At 54.1% G+C, this 18,322-nt stretch overlaps 6 protein-coding genes across 6 annotated transcripts; 3 read left to right on the plus strand and 3 right to left on the minus strand.

The window, feature by feature from the left end:
- Positions 1-1,439: 1,439 nt before the first annotated feature.
- On the minus strand, positions 1,440-3,061 carry PG994_003811 (uncharacterized protein; the record flags this gene model as incomplete). Its single annotated transcript, XM_066855220.1, has 5 exons — positions 1,440-2,041; positions 2,118-2,182; positions 2,252-2,634; positions 2,721-2,825; positions 2,900-3,061. The coding sequence occupies 5 exons, from the start codon at positions 3,059-3,061 to the stop codon at positions 1,440-1,442; spliced, it is 1,317 nt and encodes a 438-aa protein (XP_066719498.1).
- Positions 3,062-4,821: 1,760 nt separating this feature from the next.
- Positions 4,822-5,169, plus strand: PG994_003812 (uncharacterized protein; the record flags this gene model as incomplete). The annotated part of the gene is made up of 2 exons (XM_066855221.1): positions 4,822-4,935; positions 5,062-5,169. 2 exons carry the CDS (start codon positions 4,822-4,824, stop codon positions 5,167-5,169), a joined length of 222 nt encoding a protein of 73 aa, XP_066719499.1.
- Positions 5,170-7,450: 2,281 nt separating this feature from the next.
- PG994_003813 (general substrate transporter) lies at positions 7,451-9,176 on the minus strand (the record flags this gene model as incomplete). Its single annotated transcript, XM_066855222.1, has 3 exons — positions 7,451-8,146; positions 8,205-9,009; positions 9,079-9,176. 3 exons carry the CDS (start codon positions 9,174-9,176, stop codon positions 7,451-7,453), a joined length of 1,599 nt encoding a protein of 532 aa, XP_066719500.1.
- Positions 9,177-12,355: 3,179 nt separating this feature from the next.
- Positions 12,356-14,170, plus strand: PG994_003814 (uncharacterized protein; the record flags this gene model as incomplete). Its single annotated transcript, XM_066855223.1, has 1 exon — positions 12,356-14,170. The coding sequence occupies one exon, from the start codon at positions 12,356-12,358 to the stop codon at positions 14,168-14,170; it is 1,815 nt and encodes a 604-aa protein (XP_066719501.1).
- A 385-nt stretch (positions 14,171-14,555) lies between these two features.
- PG994_003815 (ATP-dependent RNA helicase DBP3) lies at positions 14,556-16,601 on the minus strand (the record flags this gene model as incomplete). Its single annotated transcript, XM_066855224.1, has 3 exons — positions 14,556-14,709; positions 14,789-14,901; positions 14,982-16,601. 3 exons carry the CDS (start codon positions 16,599-16,601, stop codon positions 14,556-14,558), a joined length of 1,887 nt encoding a protein of 628 aa, XP_066719502.1.
- A 482-nt stretch (positions 16,602-17,083) lies between these two features.
- On the plus strand, positions 17,084-17,894 carry PG994_003816 (mitotic spindle checkpoint component mad2; the record flags this gene model as incomplete). The annotated part of the gene is made up of 2 exons (XM_066855225.1): positions 17,084-17,176; positions 17,262-17,894. The coding sequence occupies 2 exons, from the start codon at positions 17,084-17,086 to the stop codon at positions 17,892-17,894; spliced, it is 726 nt and encodes a 241-aa protein (XP_066719503.1).
- Positions 17,895-18,322: the final 428 nt, after the last annotated feature.

Raw genomic sequence — 18,322 nt, forward strand, 5'->3', positions numbered from 1 at the left:
ATCCGTTGCTTTTCCAACTGTATGATGAACAGTTAGATTTGAAAGGATTGCAGAAGCTGTATCAGGCGAGCACAGATTCAGGGGGGCTCGTGATATACTATTAGGAATAGGACTATCCACTTTGATTCAGCCAATCAGGACTCGCCGGCTCGACATACGCCATTTCTATTGGGCCTTGCTCCTGCTGCTTTTACGAGAAGAGGATTCCTCATGAAAACAAAACATCGCAAAGGTAAAAGAAGATGGGCGTCTCATCAATTTCCTGGATTTCGGTCTATCTTTCCGTTTCGCGGAGTGAAAGTTAGCGGGTAGCGATGGCGGTCCTGGAACCCATTCGCCGGACACCTGCGTACCTCTCTACTTGAGAGCCTACTATTTCTGTGTCCTGATCGCCCGTTTCAAGGCGGGTTCCCGTGTTCGGCCCAGCTCCCTCACTTGCAAGAGCGAACTCCGACGATTGCACGCGCGTAAATCTCAAGACCATCTAGGTGTTCGCGAGGGCGCGCCAAGGCAGCGGGAAGGATCTTTACAATGGCTACTGTCCGCTGTTGCCTAACGGCATCAGTACAAGATTCCACCTATCCGTAGGTTGAACGTTTTTGGCTGACCTGCGTTCCTTGCTTTAAGCATAGCTTTTTCTTGCTTCACTTACATATGTCTCTCTGGCTGACGTGAAGACCACACCGTTTTTCACTCCATAAAGCGTCACAGCAGCGGCTAGCCCAAAATGAGGACAGACGCAGTAACCGGTTAAACAGAGAACGTACTAGACTAATAAGTATGCCAAGCGCTTGAACCGTCGCGCCCGCATCAATTATCCCCGTTTTGTACAGTACAAGTTTATTTTGGTGAATTCGGACGTACGGCGTTCAAGGGGGGTTTTATTATCTATACAAAAAGGTAACAGTGTAACGTAAGACCCAGGCGTCCTACATGGTACAAAGTGGCAGCCCCAAACCCCTATTTGACACGAGTTTAGCAAGGACCGCATGAAGCCACTTACTCAGCATTACCAAGCAAGACCCAAGACCCAAAGCCCTCTTGGCCCTTCGACCCTCCGGCAGTTTTAAAAGGAAAGGCGAGATTAAGCCCCAAAGAAGCAAACCAAAGCATCAAAATACGCAATACTGCAGAAGACATTCAGCTACTACATCAGGAGCCGAGTATGAAACATCGGCAAATAGAACAGGGGAAGCAGAGCAAATCGGCATTCGGCCTCATTCAGTTCAAAATCGAATCACCCAAACCAGTAGAACGCAAAGTAGACAACGTGTATTTACATCACTTAGGAGGAAGAGTCGGTGATTACGTAGGTTTTTTCTAAATTCATTATGTTTAAATATATTTTGGGGTATCCACATGTCTGCATAATTAGACAAAGATCAAAAACCAACACATGCTAATAGTCCCAATAGTGAATCCTTTACTTTTGCTCATTATCATCGTTTATGGGGCGGTACGCTATCCAGCGGACTCCGGGGACTAATCCGCGGGCCCTCCTCCATCAGCTCCTTGGACGACTTGTGCGTGAGCCGCTCCTCGCTGTCGTCGAAGTGGTTGTACATGCCGTTGCCGTTGTTGCGGTGGGCAGGCTCCTTCTTGACCGTGACCGTGGTCGTGGTGAAGATGCCCGCCTTGTTGTTGTGGGCACTTTTGCTGTCGTCGTTGTTGACGTTATCGCCCGTGTTGAGTGGTCCACCACTGGCGACTCCGATCGTGGCCTCGCCGCCACCGCCTCGTCGGCGATTGCCCTCCGAATCGAGATCCTCCTCGTCGTCTTCGGACACGCGCTGGAATGTCGCCAGTGTGAAGTTGCCGTTGTCCTGCGCGGCGCGGTTTCGGGCCGCCTTGTGCCTGTCTATGCTGCCGATCGTCTGTGGTGGCAGCCCGGATCCGGAAGCTCCGACGCCGGTATGGATGCTCCAGAGTCCCACCGACTGCGCTGTTCGTTTGATCAAGGGTTGTAGCGTCGCCAAGCATCCAGCACAGATAGCGAGGCCTTGTTCAACGTCAGACCAGATCGCAATATCCAAGGTTGCCCCTGAGAAGGAGAAAATGTTAGCAACAGACTCAAACGAACTATACGGCACGGTGAGCAAAGGTGATGAATAACGTACACAAAAAGTCCGGGTCTTCAAAATTGTGGACGAAGACGAAGCGCACAACAACGGCAATACTGGCCCTAAACGAACGGATGTGTCAGTATGCGAACATGTAGTACTAGCTGGATGATGATGGTTGCAAAGCTTACACGCAGGCCATGCCGAGGATGGGGATAAGCGAGTACTTGATACTCTGGCGCATCTGCAGCCCCATGATCATGTGGAGCGGGAGCAGCGCAAAGGTGAAGTCGCAGAGCACGCTGAAGGCACTGTAGAGGTAGGTGAGGGCCGCGATGATGGACGGCGCCACGCACGTCCCCGGGTTGTCCTTGTTCCAGAAATAGTAGAGCGGCTGACACTGCAGGAGCGTGACGAAGAAAAAGACGATGCCAGTGATGACGGAGAGGAACAGGACGACGTAGATGATGTATTTATGGGCCTTGATGACGGTGATGCGCAGAAGGAAGATGCCAATCGATATCTTTGAGGTGATCATGGTGATGCAGTACCATATATAGCAGAACCACCAAAACTACAACTTCGAATGAGCATTTTCCGTCAACGGTTGAATGGGCTTATCATGGCAGAATATCAGTCTCAATATAGGGTTGTACGAACCTTCATCGCCTCCTGGATGTCCTCCTTGGCAAGATCCTTATGGTGTCGCCCGGTTCCATAATGGACTCCTGTAAGTGACGACGAAGTGAAGAGGATGAATGTTATCTAGTCGTGGACTCCTAGTCAGCGGAAGCTATTCCGGGGCCGTTCCAAAGGGGTTGCCATAAGCCATGGCTTACCGTTGCGAAGACCATAACTCCATCATCCAGCCCAAACGCCTTAAGAATGAAAACGCGCGTGTAGCATCGAAGAGCAGTCGCGATGACGGCCAATACTAACAGGGCAATGGCGACGGCCTGCAGCTCGGGGCCACGATTCGGAATATCGACGCCGTCAGTCATGATTGCAGTTTGGGTGCTGGCTTGAGGGTCGCTCGTCTCATCTTAATAAGCTGGCGTGATTACATAACATAAGAACCGTAGACTCGGGATCACAAAAGAGACGTCGAAAAGGACGAACGAGTCAGTCAAGACCCTCCTTTAAGGCCTTTTCAAAGTTGGAAAACCCGCGGGATACAAGCAAGGGGTCCCGTCCGTTTTGAGAGGATTCTGGTGTCCTGGATTCTTGCCCAGACCCATACTGCGCATGGGGTCCTTATCACTGATCACTGCACTGCATACATATGCGGAATAACGGATCCAGTGTAATGAAAGGCCGCTCCAGCAAATGGATCACCCATGAGTACCTTGCGTCACTTGCAGACGAAAGGTAGCGTTGAGTTTAGGCCGGTCCCTTTGCTGTTTCTGGGGGTAGCGTCAGGGCACTAGAAGTAGCATACCCATTGTATATTCTTTCCAATCGAGCAAATAGGACTTAGCCCCGGCGAATGAGACAACGGGATTTCCACTGGCTACTTCGTATGGTGGACCACTCTCGGACCCCAGCTTGGGACCTGGACTGTGGCAGGTTAGGCCCCCCTGGATTAGTCCTGTAACGCTCCAACCGGCAGTGAGGCACATTTTCCGGTAGTTTGGAGTGCTTGGTGAGCGGGTTTCTAAGCAATTCCCTTTCGAGCCGCATGCAGGATGGCCAGCCAGCCTATGGCCTGATCTGGTCATTTGTCAGTACATACCGACAGCAGCGTTTCTTTTTCTCTTTTCTTTTTTTCAACCTGCCGATCCAGGAGTAGTTACATCGTCGGAACCGAGCGAGGTTCGGCACTTGACTGCCGATGTTCATATACCTATATATGTGCACATAAATCATGCATCTATGTGCACCCGACGGTTCCACCAATGACGGCTCGGAGATTCAACAGTACGATGGCGCAAGCAGTCTTCGTGGCAGAAACTTAACAGATGCGACTCTGTCCATGCCTATGCAGCCTCAATCGAAAGAAGGTCCGCGCATCTATCAAGATGCATTGCTTGCGACCACTGGCACCAAATGAGACTGTCTGTGTCAGTGATCTGGGTGAGGGGCGGGATCCACCCAGTTGAGAGGTTCCGCTCGCCTCGCCGAAGCTAAAGGTAGCCCTGGCACAGTAGCTCGACGCAAGCAGAGCTGAGAGACAATTCCACACTAGTGCAGAGGCCTAGTCGGCCGTATGTAGCAGCTGCAGCTCGGCAGGCTCGGCAGGTCGGTGAGAACATGGATCTGAATTCACCGGCCGGGATGCCACTCTCTTTCTGGAAGGTCAGCACACACGCACGGGTAAGATTTTCATCCAGTATGCAGCATCAAAGGGGGGGGCCCAAGCTTCAAGGGTTCTCGTCTTGTTTCTGGTCTTGTGGCGAGATCAGCATGTTGGGCAGCAGCGATGTTCATACTTTGGGACTGCATATGAGAAACCATTTACCGATACAGGACGCCGATCATGTTTTGGCAGGGTGTTTGGGTTCTGGTTTGGGTGGCATTCCGATATCGATGTGGCCCAGCAGCGATGAGTGATTTCTGGAGTGATGAGCGAAGATGAAAGAAGCGAGATCCACCAATATAGGTGAGGACGATCCCGGTGTAGTGGATGGCCGGCCGTTCCCTGGCTCTTTCTCAGCCTCACGTAAGAATGAGGTACTGAAAGAGGGAAAGCAGAGATTTTGAATGGGGTCCGGTGGGTTTGCGAGCCGAAAACCAGGTTTAGCTAACGATAATCATTCCATGGATGGCCAGGCCGGCCGACCTGAGTAGAATTGGTCGTCTTACTCGGAGGATATCCGACGACGCGCCAATAGTCTCGCCATCGCTTAAACGAGATGACCTCGAATTAAAGTATGTAGTAAATGTGCAGCAACTCTAATAAACGAAGACATCAGATTGGGCGTGTCAAGTTCTTCAGCAGTTGAAGTTAACAAGAAAAGTGGTGCCAGAGTTTAGTCCGGTTTCACGGCTAAATAACTTTTAGCTCTGGCCTAACGGCAACGGCAACGGCAACGGCAACGGCAACGGCAACGGCAACGGCAACGGCAACGGCAACGGCAACAGCAACGGTAATACGACCACTTTTATGTAAAAAGCAATATTGGAAGTGTCTCGCGTCTCGCGTCTTGCCATAAATACCTACATAATGTGTACGTACTTCAAACGAAGAAAAGATGGTCGAGGTCGTTCGTAGGTATGGTTACCTCGTTGGAATTATTACAAACTGCAATCTGTTGTGACAGCTGCCACTACTACCACCTTCATGCAAAACACCCACCCTGCCATGGAACCTGCCACCTGCATTACTTGCTTGCATATCAGGCCCCCATCTACCGACGCTGTTGTGCATGGCCGGGGTCATTGTGCGGGATTGCCGGTGATACCAACTGTTTTCTCTTCTTTCTTTTTCGGCTTCCTTTCTTCAAACGCGGCTAAGCCACTACCCTAGAAAATGAGAAGATCTGACTTCTATCACATGTAAATCAATCAACAACGGTTTTGGAAGAATCCAAGCCGAGAAGCATGGAGAAAATATGAACCAATTGCCATTGCGCGACCGAGGAAGAGCAGCTTACGACCGACTTTGTCTTCGATTTGGATCGGGCTTTTTTCTTCTTCGGCCAGTGCACGGTACAGAGGAAGCGAGATTCCGGCGTTACATCTGGAGCCATGCTGCAATACAACACGGGTGATTCACGATCTCCGCCCTACGCAGTACTTGCCGGTTCTGGAAACAAGGAAGGAGAGTCTCGCCTTAGAGCCTAGAACAAGCCACTATAGCAATGAGCGTTGTTATGAACAAGGGTGTTGTGTATCAGATTGATCGATCCGTAATAGTAGTTCCATATCGACAATTTAATTACATGGAACATCGTAAGTGAAGTACGAATTGTGCGTGGCGATCGTAAGTGGGCTACGAGAAGAGGCTGGTGCAGGGCAACGGTGTGGCTAATAAAGCCACACAAAGACGGGCCTGTACACTGATTTCTGTCTCTCCTCCTCTCGGCTCTCTCTCTCGTGGGTGTGTGTCGGTCTTCTACGTACTTATTCCAGCCGGACCGTACGTTTCGGCACGTTGAAGTAAGTGCACGTACTGTATTATACGCTCCGTTTCTCCCGGGAGCTCGCGCAGCCGAAAGGTGTGTGCCGTCGAAGCGGATATGTGGCGCCCCGAGCAAAGAGCGCACCCGAGCCCGTGAGATGGAAAAAGTAACTTAAAAACCGGGAATGAGGACAGCAACACTCTCTCCCTCAATTGCCAGCAATGGAACAAGGAATGCGACGACAGCGCTTCGCTTGCGATTAACAGCCTCACTCTCCTTCACGGACCCCGTTTGTCTCGCTTCCAGCTCACGCAAAGCCACACGGTGGTCACCATCACAGCTCAGGGGGGCCGGTGGCAGGCCCGTAGAGTTCGGTGCATGGAATAAGTGGCAGGTAATATGGACTGTTCTGGGTGATGGACCACGCGCGTGGGCCGAATCGGGAACGGGCGGCAACTTTCCTCTCTCAATATCTCGGCGATCGCCAAGAGCCGGACGAGGGATCCGGTGGCAGTGCGCGCGCGTGCGTTGCAAGTCTGCTACTCCCGTACGAAACCACTACCAAAGCCACACAGGGGCAGGTGGCGCGAAGGGAGCGTGATAGGCATGTATTCTGATCCCTCCCGCAGGCCGAAAGAGACGGACTGCACGACATTCGGGAGGTGGGGGAGCGTGTTCCGGCCAGGAAAGTGAAAGGTGGCTGTGCTGGCCGCTGCTGCTGGTGGATCACATCCACAACGGCAACTCCTCCGTCCCTCTCGGGAATCCCAATTCGGTTCCCGAAGGTTGCCAGAAGCTGCGTGACGAAGCATGTGGTGGCGGCGCCGGCGGCGCTGCTTGCTTCCGCATAAGCAGGCTCCCCCACTTCGTACCTCCTCCGTAGGACCAACACCCGTTCCAGTCTCCCACCCCCTAAAGTTGTGAGATGTTACTGTGGTACAGAGTAAGACTCTCGTCGCAGGTACGTGGGATCAACCTCCGACCGATGGATGGTTAAACCGCGAGAAGCAGTCATGGTGCGTCACCTCTAGCCATTTGGCAACCTACAGTTGACCCATGCCGAATATGGTTGGAGATCGGACAGTCACTGACATATAAGTAGTCATAATCATGTTGTTGGTTAAGTAGATTAGATATTATGTGATATCTGAACCTATGTGTATCCTTCTTTATCTCTTTCAATCTTTCTGTATGTACATCTCTCGCTTATATCTCATCTTATCGTGGTATCATAACAAACTCCAAGAACCAAACACTCCACCCTGTGAGAAATCCCATCTACCACAGACAGACGACGTGAACACATCGAGATGTGCCATACAACTCCCCTTAAACCTCGTCCTCGTGCGCGTGCACGACCTTCTCGCCCCCGATGACCCCCTCGCCCGCGGCGCTCTGCTTCCGCTGCCGGAACGTGCTGGTGGGCTGCCACTGGGCCGACTTGTTGGCGAGCTTGACCTCGGCGTAGAGCTCGTCGACCTCCTCGAGCGACAGGCCCTTGGTCTCGTAGATGAAGAAGTATACGAACGCGATGCAGATAAAACAGCAGCCGAACCAGATGAAGAAGATCTTGGACTGCAGGTTGGCGTAGCCGGGCCCGTAGTTGACGAGGTAGGGGGTCGCGTACGCGATGGCCCAGTTGAGCAGCCAGTTGGTCGCCGTCGTCATGCTCAGGCCGCGCGCGCGGTTCTTGAGCGGGAAGATCTCGCCCGTCACGACCCAGGCCAGCGGGCCCCACGTCGACGCGAAAAAGAAGATGTAGATACAGACAAAAGCGATGCCGGCCTTCTGCGCCGCCACGTTGTGGACGATGATGTTGCCGGCGCCGTCTTGGCTCGTCGTCGTGGTGCCGAGCATGGCGACGAGGAACTGACTGGCGCACATGCCGACGGCACCCCACAGCAATAGAGGTCGACGGCCGAACCTGTCGACGGCCCACAGACCGGGAAGGGTGGAGACGACGTTGATGCAAGATGTGATCATCTGGATGGTGAAGGCGTTGGTAATGCCAGAGTTCTTGAAGTACTGTTGACAAAGGGAGTTAGCTTTGTGCTCAATCGGAGTGTAAGTGTGTATGCCTTACCTGAGTTCCGTAGTAGAAAATGAAGTTGATTCCGGTCAGCTGCTGGAGGGCCTGCAAGCCCATACCAGTGAGCTGGCGCTTGAGCATCGCGCCCCGGAAGCAGTCGATGTAGCTCGCCCTGCCGAGGCTCATCTCGAACTCGTGGTTGGCGCGGATCTCCTCGAGCTCGGCCTGGACCGAAGCCGACTCGGGCGTGAGGCGGCGCAGCTTGCAGAGCGAGCGGACGGCGCGCTCGTACTTGCCCTTCTTGACGAGGAAGCGCGGGGTCTCGGGCAGGACCAGCATGCCGCCGATGAGGATGATGGCCCAGAGGAACTGCACCGCGATGGGGATGCGGTAGGAGCCCGTGTCCTGGCGGTCCTGGGTGGCGTAGTCGACGATGGCGGCCAGGAGCAGGCCGATGGTGATGGCGAGCTGGTAAGCGCCGACGATGGCGCCGCGGATCCACTTGGGCGCCGTCTCGGACTGGTAGAGGGGCACGACGGCCGACAGGAGACCGACGCCCAGGCCGGCGAAGAAGCGGCCCGCCAAGAAGAGGGGAAGCGCGACGGCGGCGGTCTGGAGGATGACGCCCAGGTTGAAGACCATGCACGAGAAGATGAGAGCATAGCGACGGCCGATGGTGTCAGCGAAGGCGGGAGAACTCAAGGCACCGAAGAAGGTACCGGCCGAGAGAATCGAGACAACGGCTGATGACTGTGATGGCGATATGTCCAGATGGCCTTTGGGGTTGGTGTAACCAGTAGAGAAGAGTGTTTGCCAGTAGTCCATGGCCTGGATACCGCTGATAGTTCCTGTGTCATAGCTGTATAGGGATCAGTCAGCGAGTCCGCTCGTCTAGCAGCCCAAGTCACGCGCGTTGATAGTTACGCACCCGAACAGTACGCCGCCAAAGGCGACGAACATGCCAATCGCAATGGCGGGCCATGCCTTGCCCTCTTCATGTTCGGGCTTGCCCGGAAACCGCACCATGTTGAGTTATGGTCCAATGAAGAAAGGGGAGCTTGGTTGTAATATAGAAGATATATCGAAGAGTGATACTTGGTAGAATCCCAGCGCTGAAGACGTTGAATAATGATGGGAAACGTCTTGGCCTTATATAATACTACTTGACTAGACCAGGTATGTGCCAGACACGAATCCTGCAAGAAGGTTTCATCTTGCTAGAACATGGCCTGCAAGGCTACATGGCTCACGCGCACGTTGCAGGGAAGGTGGCAGTAAGGTTGTTCCCCCGTCCATCCAGTCTCTCTCCATCATCTCCAGACCAAGAACTGGGGTAGTGAGCTCTAGAACCTTAGTCCGGGGTAGAGCTCTGGAACCCCGGACACGCGCTACATAAGGTGCTATATCGGCGGCATTGTGGATGCTGCATAGCGAGTAGCATGGTAGGTCCCCGCGGGGAGAGAGCCAGAGAGGAGCCAGCTTAGCCTCAGACGGCAAAAGAGCTGGGTGCTGTCGATCACGAGGGCTTGCAGAAATGGACGCGGCCGGACCGATTCTGGCTGCATACTTGTCGCTTTCCTCCAGGGTAATTGGAGTACCAGTCACGGTCCTGGATGGTAACACCAGAAGAGGAGAGCCCAATAAGCGGCCAGAAACTCTGAGTCGGTCAGTGAAACCTGGAGTAGACACCAGGCTCAAGCCGGCTTAGCTCTCCCTCAACAACATTGCGTTGTAGTCAGGGTAATCTGTCAACCTGAACACCCGTTTCCCTCGCTCATTACTCAAAGCGCATGTCATTTAAGCAAGGCAAGCATATCATGGTACTTCAGAAGGACCTCTGCCAACTCGATAACATCAGTGAAAATCAGACAACTTTCAGAGAAAAACCCATCATCGTCGCACCAGGCTGCGGGTGGCGGTTGCCGACATGCGGGAAAGAAACATTTGATACCATCTTCCCTCTAGCTCAAGGACGGCATCGAATAGAACGAGGCGTAGAAATTGACCTAAGTATTTTCAAGAAGTACCTACTTGTCCACTTCAATCCACCTCGCTGTCCGGAGGGAGTTGCCAATTAGTAGTTAGCCATGGGCTCGCTCAAACTAGTAGTAAAGATAGCTGCGGAAGTAGCCAAACAGCTGTATTGGACAAACATATTGGATGTTCCTAGCACGACTATTGCTTCATTCGAACCTGGTCCTTACCTAGCCAGGCAAAGTTGCCAAGGTACCATAAAGTCTTGATTTGGACTGACAAGGGGCAAATGCGCGATGGAAACAGCGACCAATCCGTGCCACGCAAAGCTTAGGGTTGCTTAGCATCAGTCCGTCAGCAGGCTAGAGTCCGTCCCCCCATGACCCGGGGGGTTTCAACCTAGGGGCTAGAGCTGAAGAAAGGCTCGTTCCATGATGCCATCAGGTCGGTATCGTCCCTTGGGAATTCCATCGTGTTGATGTCTGGAGAAGCCGTGAAAACAAAGAAACATTTCACTACCTAAGATGATGGGATCATCGAGTACCTAAGTTTCAACTGCACGGGTACCTGCTGGTAACGTAACTATGTAGATAGATGCTCGAGCTTACCCCGTATGTATTCTGCCCCCGTGACCCGTAAGGCGACTCGGCCGACGCGGCGAGAACTTGGCCCCCTACCACTTGAGCTCGTTCGCGGTCGTAACTACAAGGGACTGAGGTATTAAGAGCTCGGGCAGTGGGCGTCTGCCGTGTCAAGACGGGCAGACCTGTTCATGGCGAGGAAAAGCGCCGAGACCAGGAGTCAGCAGCATTCTCATTCCCCGCGCGAGCCCCAAACCTCCAACCCCTCATGATCGTGATACGTTGATGCGACAAGAAACTTGCGCGTGGCTGGTAGCCATCCAGGTATACTCGGAGGACTAAAGGAAGGAGGGTATAAAGAACACATTGAACCACCACCCTCCTCTAGTTTGCTATGCCACATCCTTTGGAATACGTTTCTGTTATAGATTACTTGGATGATATATGTTACATCCCTTTCTGAAAGATGCAACATACCATCCGAAATAGTCTAGGGATTGGAGGATGACTTACAGCTGTCGCTGTCGGAGGAAATGAAGGGAAAAGTCTGGAAAAGCTCCGGGGGGCAGTCCTGTCCTCGCAAAGTCGGATTTGGGGAAATCTCTACCCCAACTCCCCCAAATCGTCGTCCCCAGGCCAGGCTTAATTCTCGGCGAGACCCATATTTGTTTCCAAGAAACCCCCCAGACTATCAACGAGTCATGAATCGAACGGTCAAGCACGTCCCTGATGAGATCCAGTCTCTAAATCCAAGATGTATTAGCCTGGCCTACTCCACTGCTCAAGTCAGTCTACATGCAGTCCGTTCCAAGAGGTGGGAGTTGCGAGGATGTCTGCGACAGCTCGGGACCGGAAAGGAGGTAGACCTGAATAGTCTGAAAACCAACAGCTCCTTTTAGAGTTCTTCTTCCTTCGTCGTCTCCCCATACCATCAATCGATACTAGGCATGGTCCCCAGGCCCAGTCTAGGTTCTTAGAACTATTCTAGCAAAAGTGGCCCAGCAAGTGTACCACATCGTCGGAATGACATCGTACGTTTCCGTAGTACTGAGAGGTACAGTAGTAGGTTCAGTCCAGTCGGGTCCGAAACCTTGCGGGTGGCCCGAGAGACTGAGGTGGCAAGTGGAACGACGAGGGATCTGATCTGGGTTCATGTTGACACGGGCTGAAAAGTCCCTGTCCTACATAGCCTTGTGGTCAGCTCGCTCTCACTGTAACATCTTTCAAAGACCCGATGATCTGGTAAGGAATATTGGGGTATCACCTAGCCCATAAACGCCGGAAGGACCGATGATCCTGATCCCGGTGGGGGACATGCCGAGGTGGGTGGTTCTTTCCAGCAGCTACATCATTACGCAACAAACATCCGATAGTACTCACCAACTTCAACACATAGTGATTTCTTAGTCGTAGAAATGCTCGTAGCAGATTGAATTAGCTAAGTCCTTGCAATTGAAGCAAGTGCGGATTGGTGGAACACTTCAGTCTATTAGTAGCCTGTCCAGGCTTATTGGGTGAATGAATTAGCATGCTGTTTAACCCCACACTGACGACACGTCGCGATCCGCGTCTAATCATCCCCCAAAGCTGAGAATTAGGACAGCATACAACCCCCCTTTCTCACACGCCGACCCCATCCCTTCGCTCAGAATGGGAGGAAATGATGGGGAGATTATGACGACGACGACGGATCCGTCGTCCTCGTCGCAATCGCAAGGTTCGGCCGTCCGCGGCGCCTCGCTCCTCATCGTCCTGCAGGTGGCCTCGCGCGCCGTGACCTTCGTCGCGAACCAGCTGCTCCTCCGCTTCCTCACGGCGCAGCTGCTTGGCGTTTCGACCCAGCTCGAGGTCTACTACCTCTCGGTCCTCTTCTTCGCCCGCGAAAGCCTCCGCGTCGCCATCCAGCGACAAGGCCCCATGACAACAACGACCGGCGAAAGCAGCAGCAAGGACAATAAGAATAATGATGGCAAGAACAACGAATCCGCTCGGGACAGTCAGTCAGTAGTCAATGTCGGCCACCTCGCCCTCGCCCTGGGCCTGGCCGCCGCCGTCGGCCTCGGCGGCGCCTACCTCAAGTACGTGGACGCCGCGACGGCGGCGACGCCGCACCTGGACACGGCGCTGTACATCTACGGCCTCGCGGCCGTGGTCGAGCTGCTGTCGGAGCCCGCGTTCGTCGTGCTGCAGCACCGCCTCCGGTTCGGGCCCCGCGCCGCTGCCGAGTCGTACGCCACCCTCATCCGGTGCGTCGTGACCTTCGGCGCCGCCAACTGGGCCTGGCGCCGCGGCTGCGACTGGGGCGCGCTGCCCTTCGCGCTGGGCCAGCTCGGGTACGGGCTCGGGCTGTCGGGGGTCTACTGCGGGTACGGCTGGTGGCTGGCGTCGGCGGAGCGGTTCTCGCTGTTTCCCAAGCAAATCGCACAGCCGGACCAGTCTCAGTCGAAGAAGTCAGACGACAAGGTCACGTCGGACAACAACAGCAATAGCTATGCATTGGGCTACTTCTACAGACCGACCCTTAACCTAGCGGCGAGCATGACGGCGCAGTCGCTCGTGAAACACATCCTGACGCAGGGCGACACCTTCCTCGTCTCCATCCTCTCGAACCCCCAGGCGCAGGGCGTCTACGCGCTCGCCAACAACTACGGCTCCCTCCTAGCCCGTCTTGTCTTCCAGCCCGTCGAGGAGAGCAGCCGCAACTACTTCAGCAAGCTCCTTGCCGCAACCACCACCACCACTTCCGACGACGAAGCAAAAGCCACCACCAGCAGCAGCAACAAGGAGAAGGATGACATCGCAACAGCAGCACACAAAAACCTCCCACCGTCGTCCTCCTCTCCCTCAACGCAGGCCCTCGTCAAAGCCCGCACCGACCTCGTCTCGATCCTGCACGCCTACCTGCTCCTCTCCGTCCTCATCCTGACCCTGGGCCCCTTCGGCGCGCCCCTGCTGGTGCAGCTGATCGCGGGCCCGGCCTGGGCCTCGAGCGGCGCCGGCCTCGTCCTGGCCCAGTACTGCCTCTACCTGCCGCTGCTCGCGCTCAATGGCATCGCCGAGGCCTTCGTCAGCTCCGTCGCCGCCGAGGCCGACGTCCACCGCCAGAGCCTCTGGATGGCCGCCTTCAGCGTCGCCTTCGCCGCCGCCGGCTTCGTCACCCTGCGCGTGCTCGACCTCGGCGCCCCGGGCCTCGTCTACGCCAACGCCGTCAACATGCTCGGCCGCATCGCGTGGAGCGGCGCGTTCATCAAGCGCTACTTTGACCGCGCCTCCGGCGGCAAGGTCCGCTTCGGCTGGGCTGACGTCGTGTCCCGCGGCAGTATGGGCGTCTACATCGCGTCGACGGCTGTGCTGTGGCAGGTTCTCATGCTCTGCGGGGTCAGTATCGGCGGTGTGTCGACTCGCATCTTCCGGGATCTGTTCACGGTGTGTGCGTTGGCTCTGCCATATGTTGGACTAGTGTAAGTTTGTTCTTTATTATTCTGTGTAACTTTTGCTGTCCCACTTTCCCTCTTTTTCCCTCCCCGAACTCCAAATGAAGAGGAAACAAATTGTTCTAACCCGAATTTTGGCTGCAGTGCGTACATGGAGCGCCGGTACCTCCTAGACTGTTACCGCTCGATACGGGGAGGTGGATAATCATCCTCTTCTTGAGTAGATCTGGACTGAATGAATGCCGTGTCGCTTTCTCTTCACAATCGTGTAGTAGAGTCTATATATAACAACACTATCTAGTTCTATAGACAGACAAGAGAAAGCCGTCTACAAGGTGCAGTCATCAAGTGTCTAAATTGTGAGGCGTTTTCTCCCAAGCAATGAGCAAGATCTGAATAAGATCAGAGCAGCAAATCTAGTCGAAAGTGATCTTGGTGGGCTTCTTGCTCATGTCGACATCCTTGAAGAAGGCGCCGTAGGTGCCGTGCTGCTTCTTCTTCACCGTGGTTCCGAACTTCATGAGCTCTTCCGGTACGGGCTGGTTCGCTTGCTTCAGGATGTTGACCAATCTGGTTATACGTGTTAGTGATACTGCCCTTTTAGAAATTTGACGGCTGTCAAAGTCACAAAGGAAGGATAAAAACCTACTCTCCCGAGTGCGCCTTGTCGTGCTCAGTGAACATCGTAATAGCAAGACCGGTCTTGCCAGCTCGTCCGGTACGACCGATACGGTGAACGTAGTCTTCGATAGTCAATGGGAACTATATGATAGATAATATGGTCAGTGATTCGACATTCTCTCTCTCTCAGGGGTCAACAATGGACGGATAGTAAAACATACCGTAACGTTGAGAACCAACTTGACCTCGGGGATATCCAGACCACGCGCCGCGACATCGGTAGCGACCATGACGTTCATGTCGCCCTTCTTGAAAGCATCCAGACTGCGGGTGCGCTGCTCCTGGCGCAGGTCGCCGTGGATGCCGACGACCTTGATGCCGCGCTGCTGCAGGAACTGCTCGACGCGGGTGGCCTCCTTCTTGTACAGGCAGAAGACGATGACACGCTCGTTCTTGGGCTGCTGCTTGAGGATCTGCAGGACGCGCTGCTCCTTGCCACGGGGGTCGACGACCTCGACGCGCTGCTCGATGCGGCTGTTGGCCTGCAGGTCGCCGGCCGTGTTGCCGCCGATCTGGATCTTGACGGGCGACTTCATGAAGGTGGACGCGAGGGCCTGCACGCTCTGCGGCCACGTCGCGGTGAACATGAGGGTCTGGCGCGACTCCTTGGCCGGGCACTGGCCCAGGATCAGCTTGATGTCGTCCTCGAAACCCTTGTCCAGCATACGGTCGGCCTCGTCCAGCACGGCGAACTTGGCGCTCCCGAGCGATATGGACCCTTCCTCGAGGAAGTCCTTGAGACGGCCCGGCGTCGCGACAATGATGTCGGCCTTGCGCAGCAGGTTGCGCTGGGTGTCCTTGGAGGCACCACCGTAGACACAGACGGTTGACAAACCGACGACTTCGCCCAGCTTTTCCAGCTGCTCCGCGGTCTGCATGGCAAGTTCGCGGGTGGGACTCACGACCACGGCACGGATACGGCCTTCGGTCTTGCCAGGCTTGGGCATCTTCAGCACTGCCTCAACCAAAGGCAGACCAAAGGCGATGGTCTTTCCAGATCCAGTCTCGGCGACACCGACAATATCTCGGCCGGAAAGGCCGAAGGGCCATGAGGCAGATTGAATGGGGGTAGGTGACTTGAAGGCTTTGAAAGGGTTCTTGGAGGTCAACGTCGTCTTGGGAAGATGGCTGAATTCGGTGATGGGTCGGAGGGCTTTTCCAGGCTCGGCTAGCGGGTCTGTGATGTTGGTTTCGTTGGCCTTGAGGAAAGACTCGATCTCGGACTCCGGCAGAGCGCTCAGAGAGGCATTTTGCACATAGTTGGAGTCGGCACCGTTTGTGTCGTGACCGTTTGTCGCAGCACCATTTGTTGCAACCTCGGCATCTTGAGCTTTGCTCTTCTTGCTCTTCTTGTCTTTCTTCTCCTTCTTCGGCTTCACCTCTTCTTCCTCGACGGCGCTGGCCTCGTTGCTGACGGCGGCATCACCGCTAGGAGTACTCTCAGCTTCGGCTGCGGCGTCATCATCTTCTGCCTTGCGCTTCTTTTCCTTTTTGTCTTTCTTGGACTTCTTGGGCTTGGACTCGGTGTTTTCTTCCTCGGCACCGGTGGGCTCGCTGGAGGACTGCGTCTTTTCCTTTTTCTCCTTCTTGGACTTCTTCTTTTCTTTCTTCTCCTTCTTATCCACCTTCGCTTCAGAGTCTACGTCCATAGCATCTTCAGTAGGGGCAACGGGGACTTCAGACTCCTCGACGGGGGCGGCCTTGTCCTTCTTTGCCTTCTTGGACTTCTTGCGTGACAAGGTCGCATCGTCCTCGACCTCTTCGAGGGTACGCTTAGACATTATGGCAGATTGGAAGTCTCTCACAGAATGCGGGGTGTACAAGCTGCAATCTGGTTGAAGAGACTGGAGATTTGACAATGAGGTACTATAAAACTGACTTGCTCGCAATACAAAAAGTCGGACCCTGCCGCATTGCCAATCCAATCCACCACTAACCTTACAAACTAGCTGCAATCGCAATTGATTGATATTTTGGAAAAAGTTCTTATCTTATCGGCTTCCCACCGCTAGCGTACGGTAGCGCCCCGCAAGCTGCATAAAGATGCATGTGAAGCATAAGTGCCCCTGGCCACCCTGTCTTTATCACCCCGCCATCTATCGCATTTATCGCAAAGGTGGGAAGTAAACAATCCGATCTCCATTGATCTGTCCAGCTTGAGAAGTAGAGTGACAACACACACCCGTCCATTTCAACCCCCGCCAACCAACCAACACTTGCGACTCCGGATACCCGCACCGACCCCATTCACCAGCTACGCAAAATGGCAGACAAGGTCAAGAAGTCTGGCGAGAAGGAGAAGACCAAGGTCCACAAGCTGTCTCTGAAGGGCAGCTCCAAACTGGTCGCTGAATTCGTAAGGGCTCATCCATCCAACCCCCCGTCACATATCATCCGCCATTGATCGTCCAGTCTAACAGAAGGCCTTGCATTTGCTTTAGTTTCACTACTCCATCAACACGATCCTTTTCCAGCGCGGCGTATACCCCGCCGAAGACTTCATCCAGGTCAAGAAGTATGGCCTCAACATGCTGGTGTCGGCCGACGACCAGGTCAAGGCGTACATCAAGAAGATCATGAGCCAGCTGGATCGCTGGATGCAGCACGGCAAGATCAGCAAGCTGGTCATTGTCATCACCGACAAGGAGACGGGCGAGCACGTCGAGCGGTGGCAGTTCGACGTCGACATCTTCAACAAGGACGCCAAGTCCAAATCGAGCAAGTCCAAGTCATCCAAGTCAGCCGCTCCTGCTGCGCCAGAGGGGGATGAGAACAACTCGGCCGGAGGCGGCAAGAAGATCGTGGCCGATACCAACAAGACGGAAGAGGAGATCCAGGACGAGATCCGCGCGCTCTTCCGCCAGATCACCGCCACCGTCACTTTTCTACCTCAGCTCCAGAGCACCTACACCTTCAACGTATTGGTCTATGCCGACGCCGACAGCGAGGTGCCCGTTGAATGGGGTGACAGCGATGCCAAAGAGATTGCCAACGGCGAGAAGGTCCAACTGAGGAGTTTCAGCACGACCAACCATCGTGTAGAGACTCTGGTCAGCTATCGTGTGGAATCATAGTGGCAGACCTATCCTTCCTGGAGAGAGACTCGCAACGCGGGACTGTGTCTCATGTACGTGATATTATGATTATTGGCGTTGCTGGCGTTAAAGCGGTGGACAACCCGCACCGAGAGTATCGGAGGGATGATGTCTTGTATAATACGAACTGAATGTCCACATACGGACGGGGATCTAATGACTCCCAAACGGAGCAGCATCTGCCACTGGGCAGCATGTTTCCTTTCTCGCAATTCAAAGGCAGATACGTAAAGCTTCTTACATAATCCAACCAATTTCTGCTCATCCGGACCTACAAGTCGTTCTCCAACCTTATCCATATCATTGGGTTAAGTAGCACAATTAAGGAGGGGCAAGTGCGGGAGCTTGTTATACTCTGTCAATGAATGAATGAATTCACATTATTTTTTGTGATTGGTTTTCTATAA

Source organism: Apiospora phragmitis, assembly GCF_038363925.1.
Source record: "Apiospora phragmitis strain CBS 135458 chromosome Unknown utg000004l:1.0-3135199.0:1.0-3139288.0, whole genome shotgun sequence".
NCBI classification, from domain to species: domain Eukaryota; kingdom Fungi; phylum Ascomycota; class Sordariomycetes; order Amphisphaeriales; family Apiosporaceae; genus Apiospora; species Apiospora phragmitis.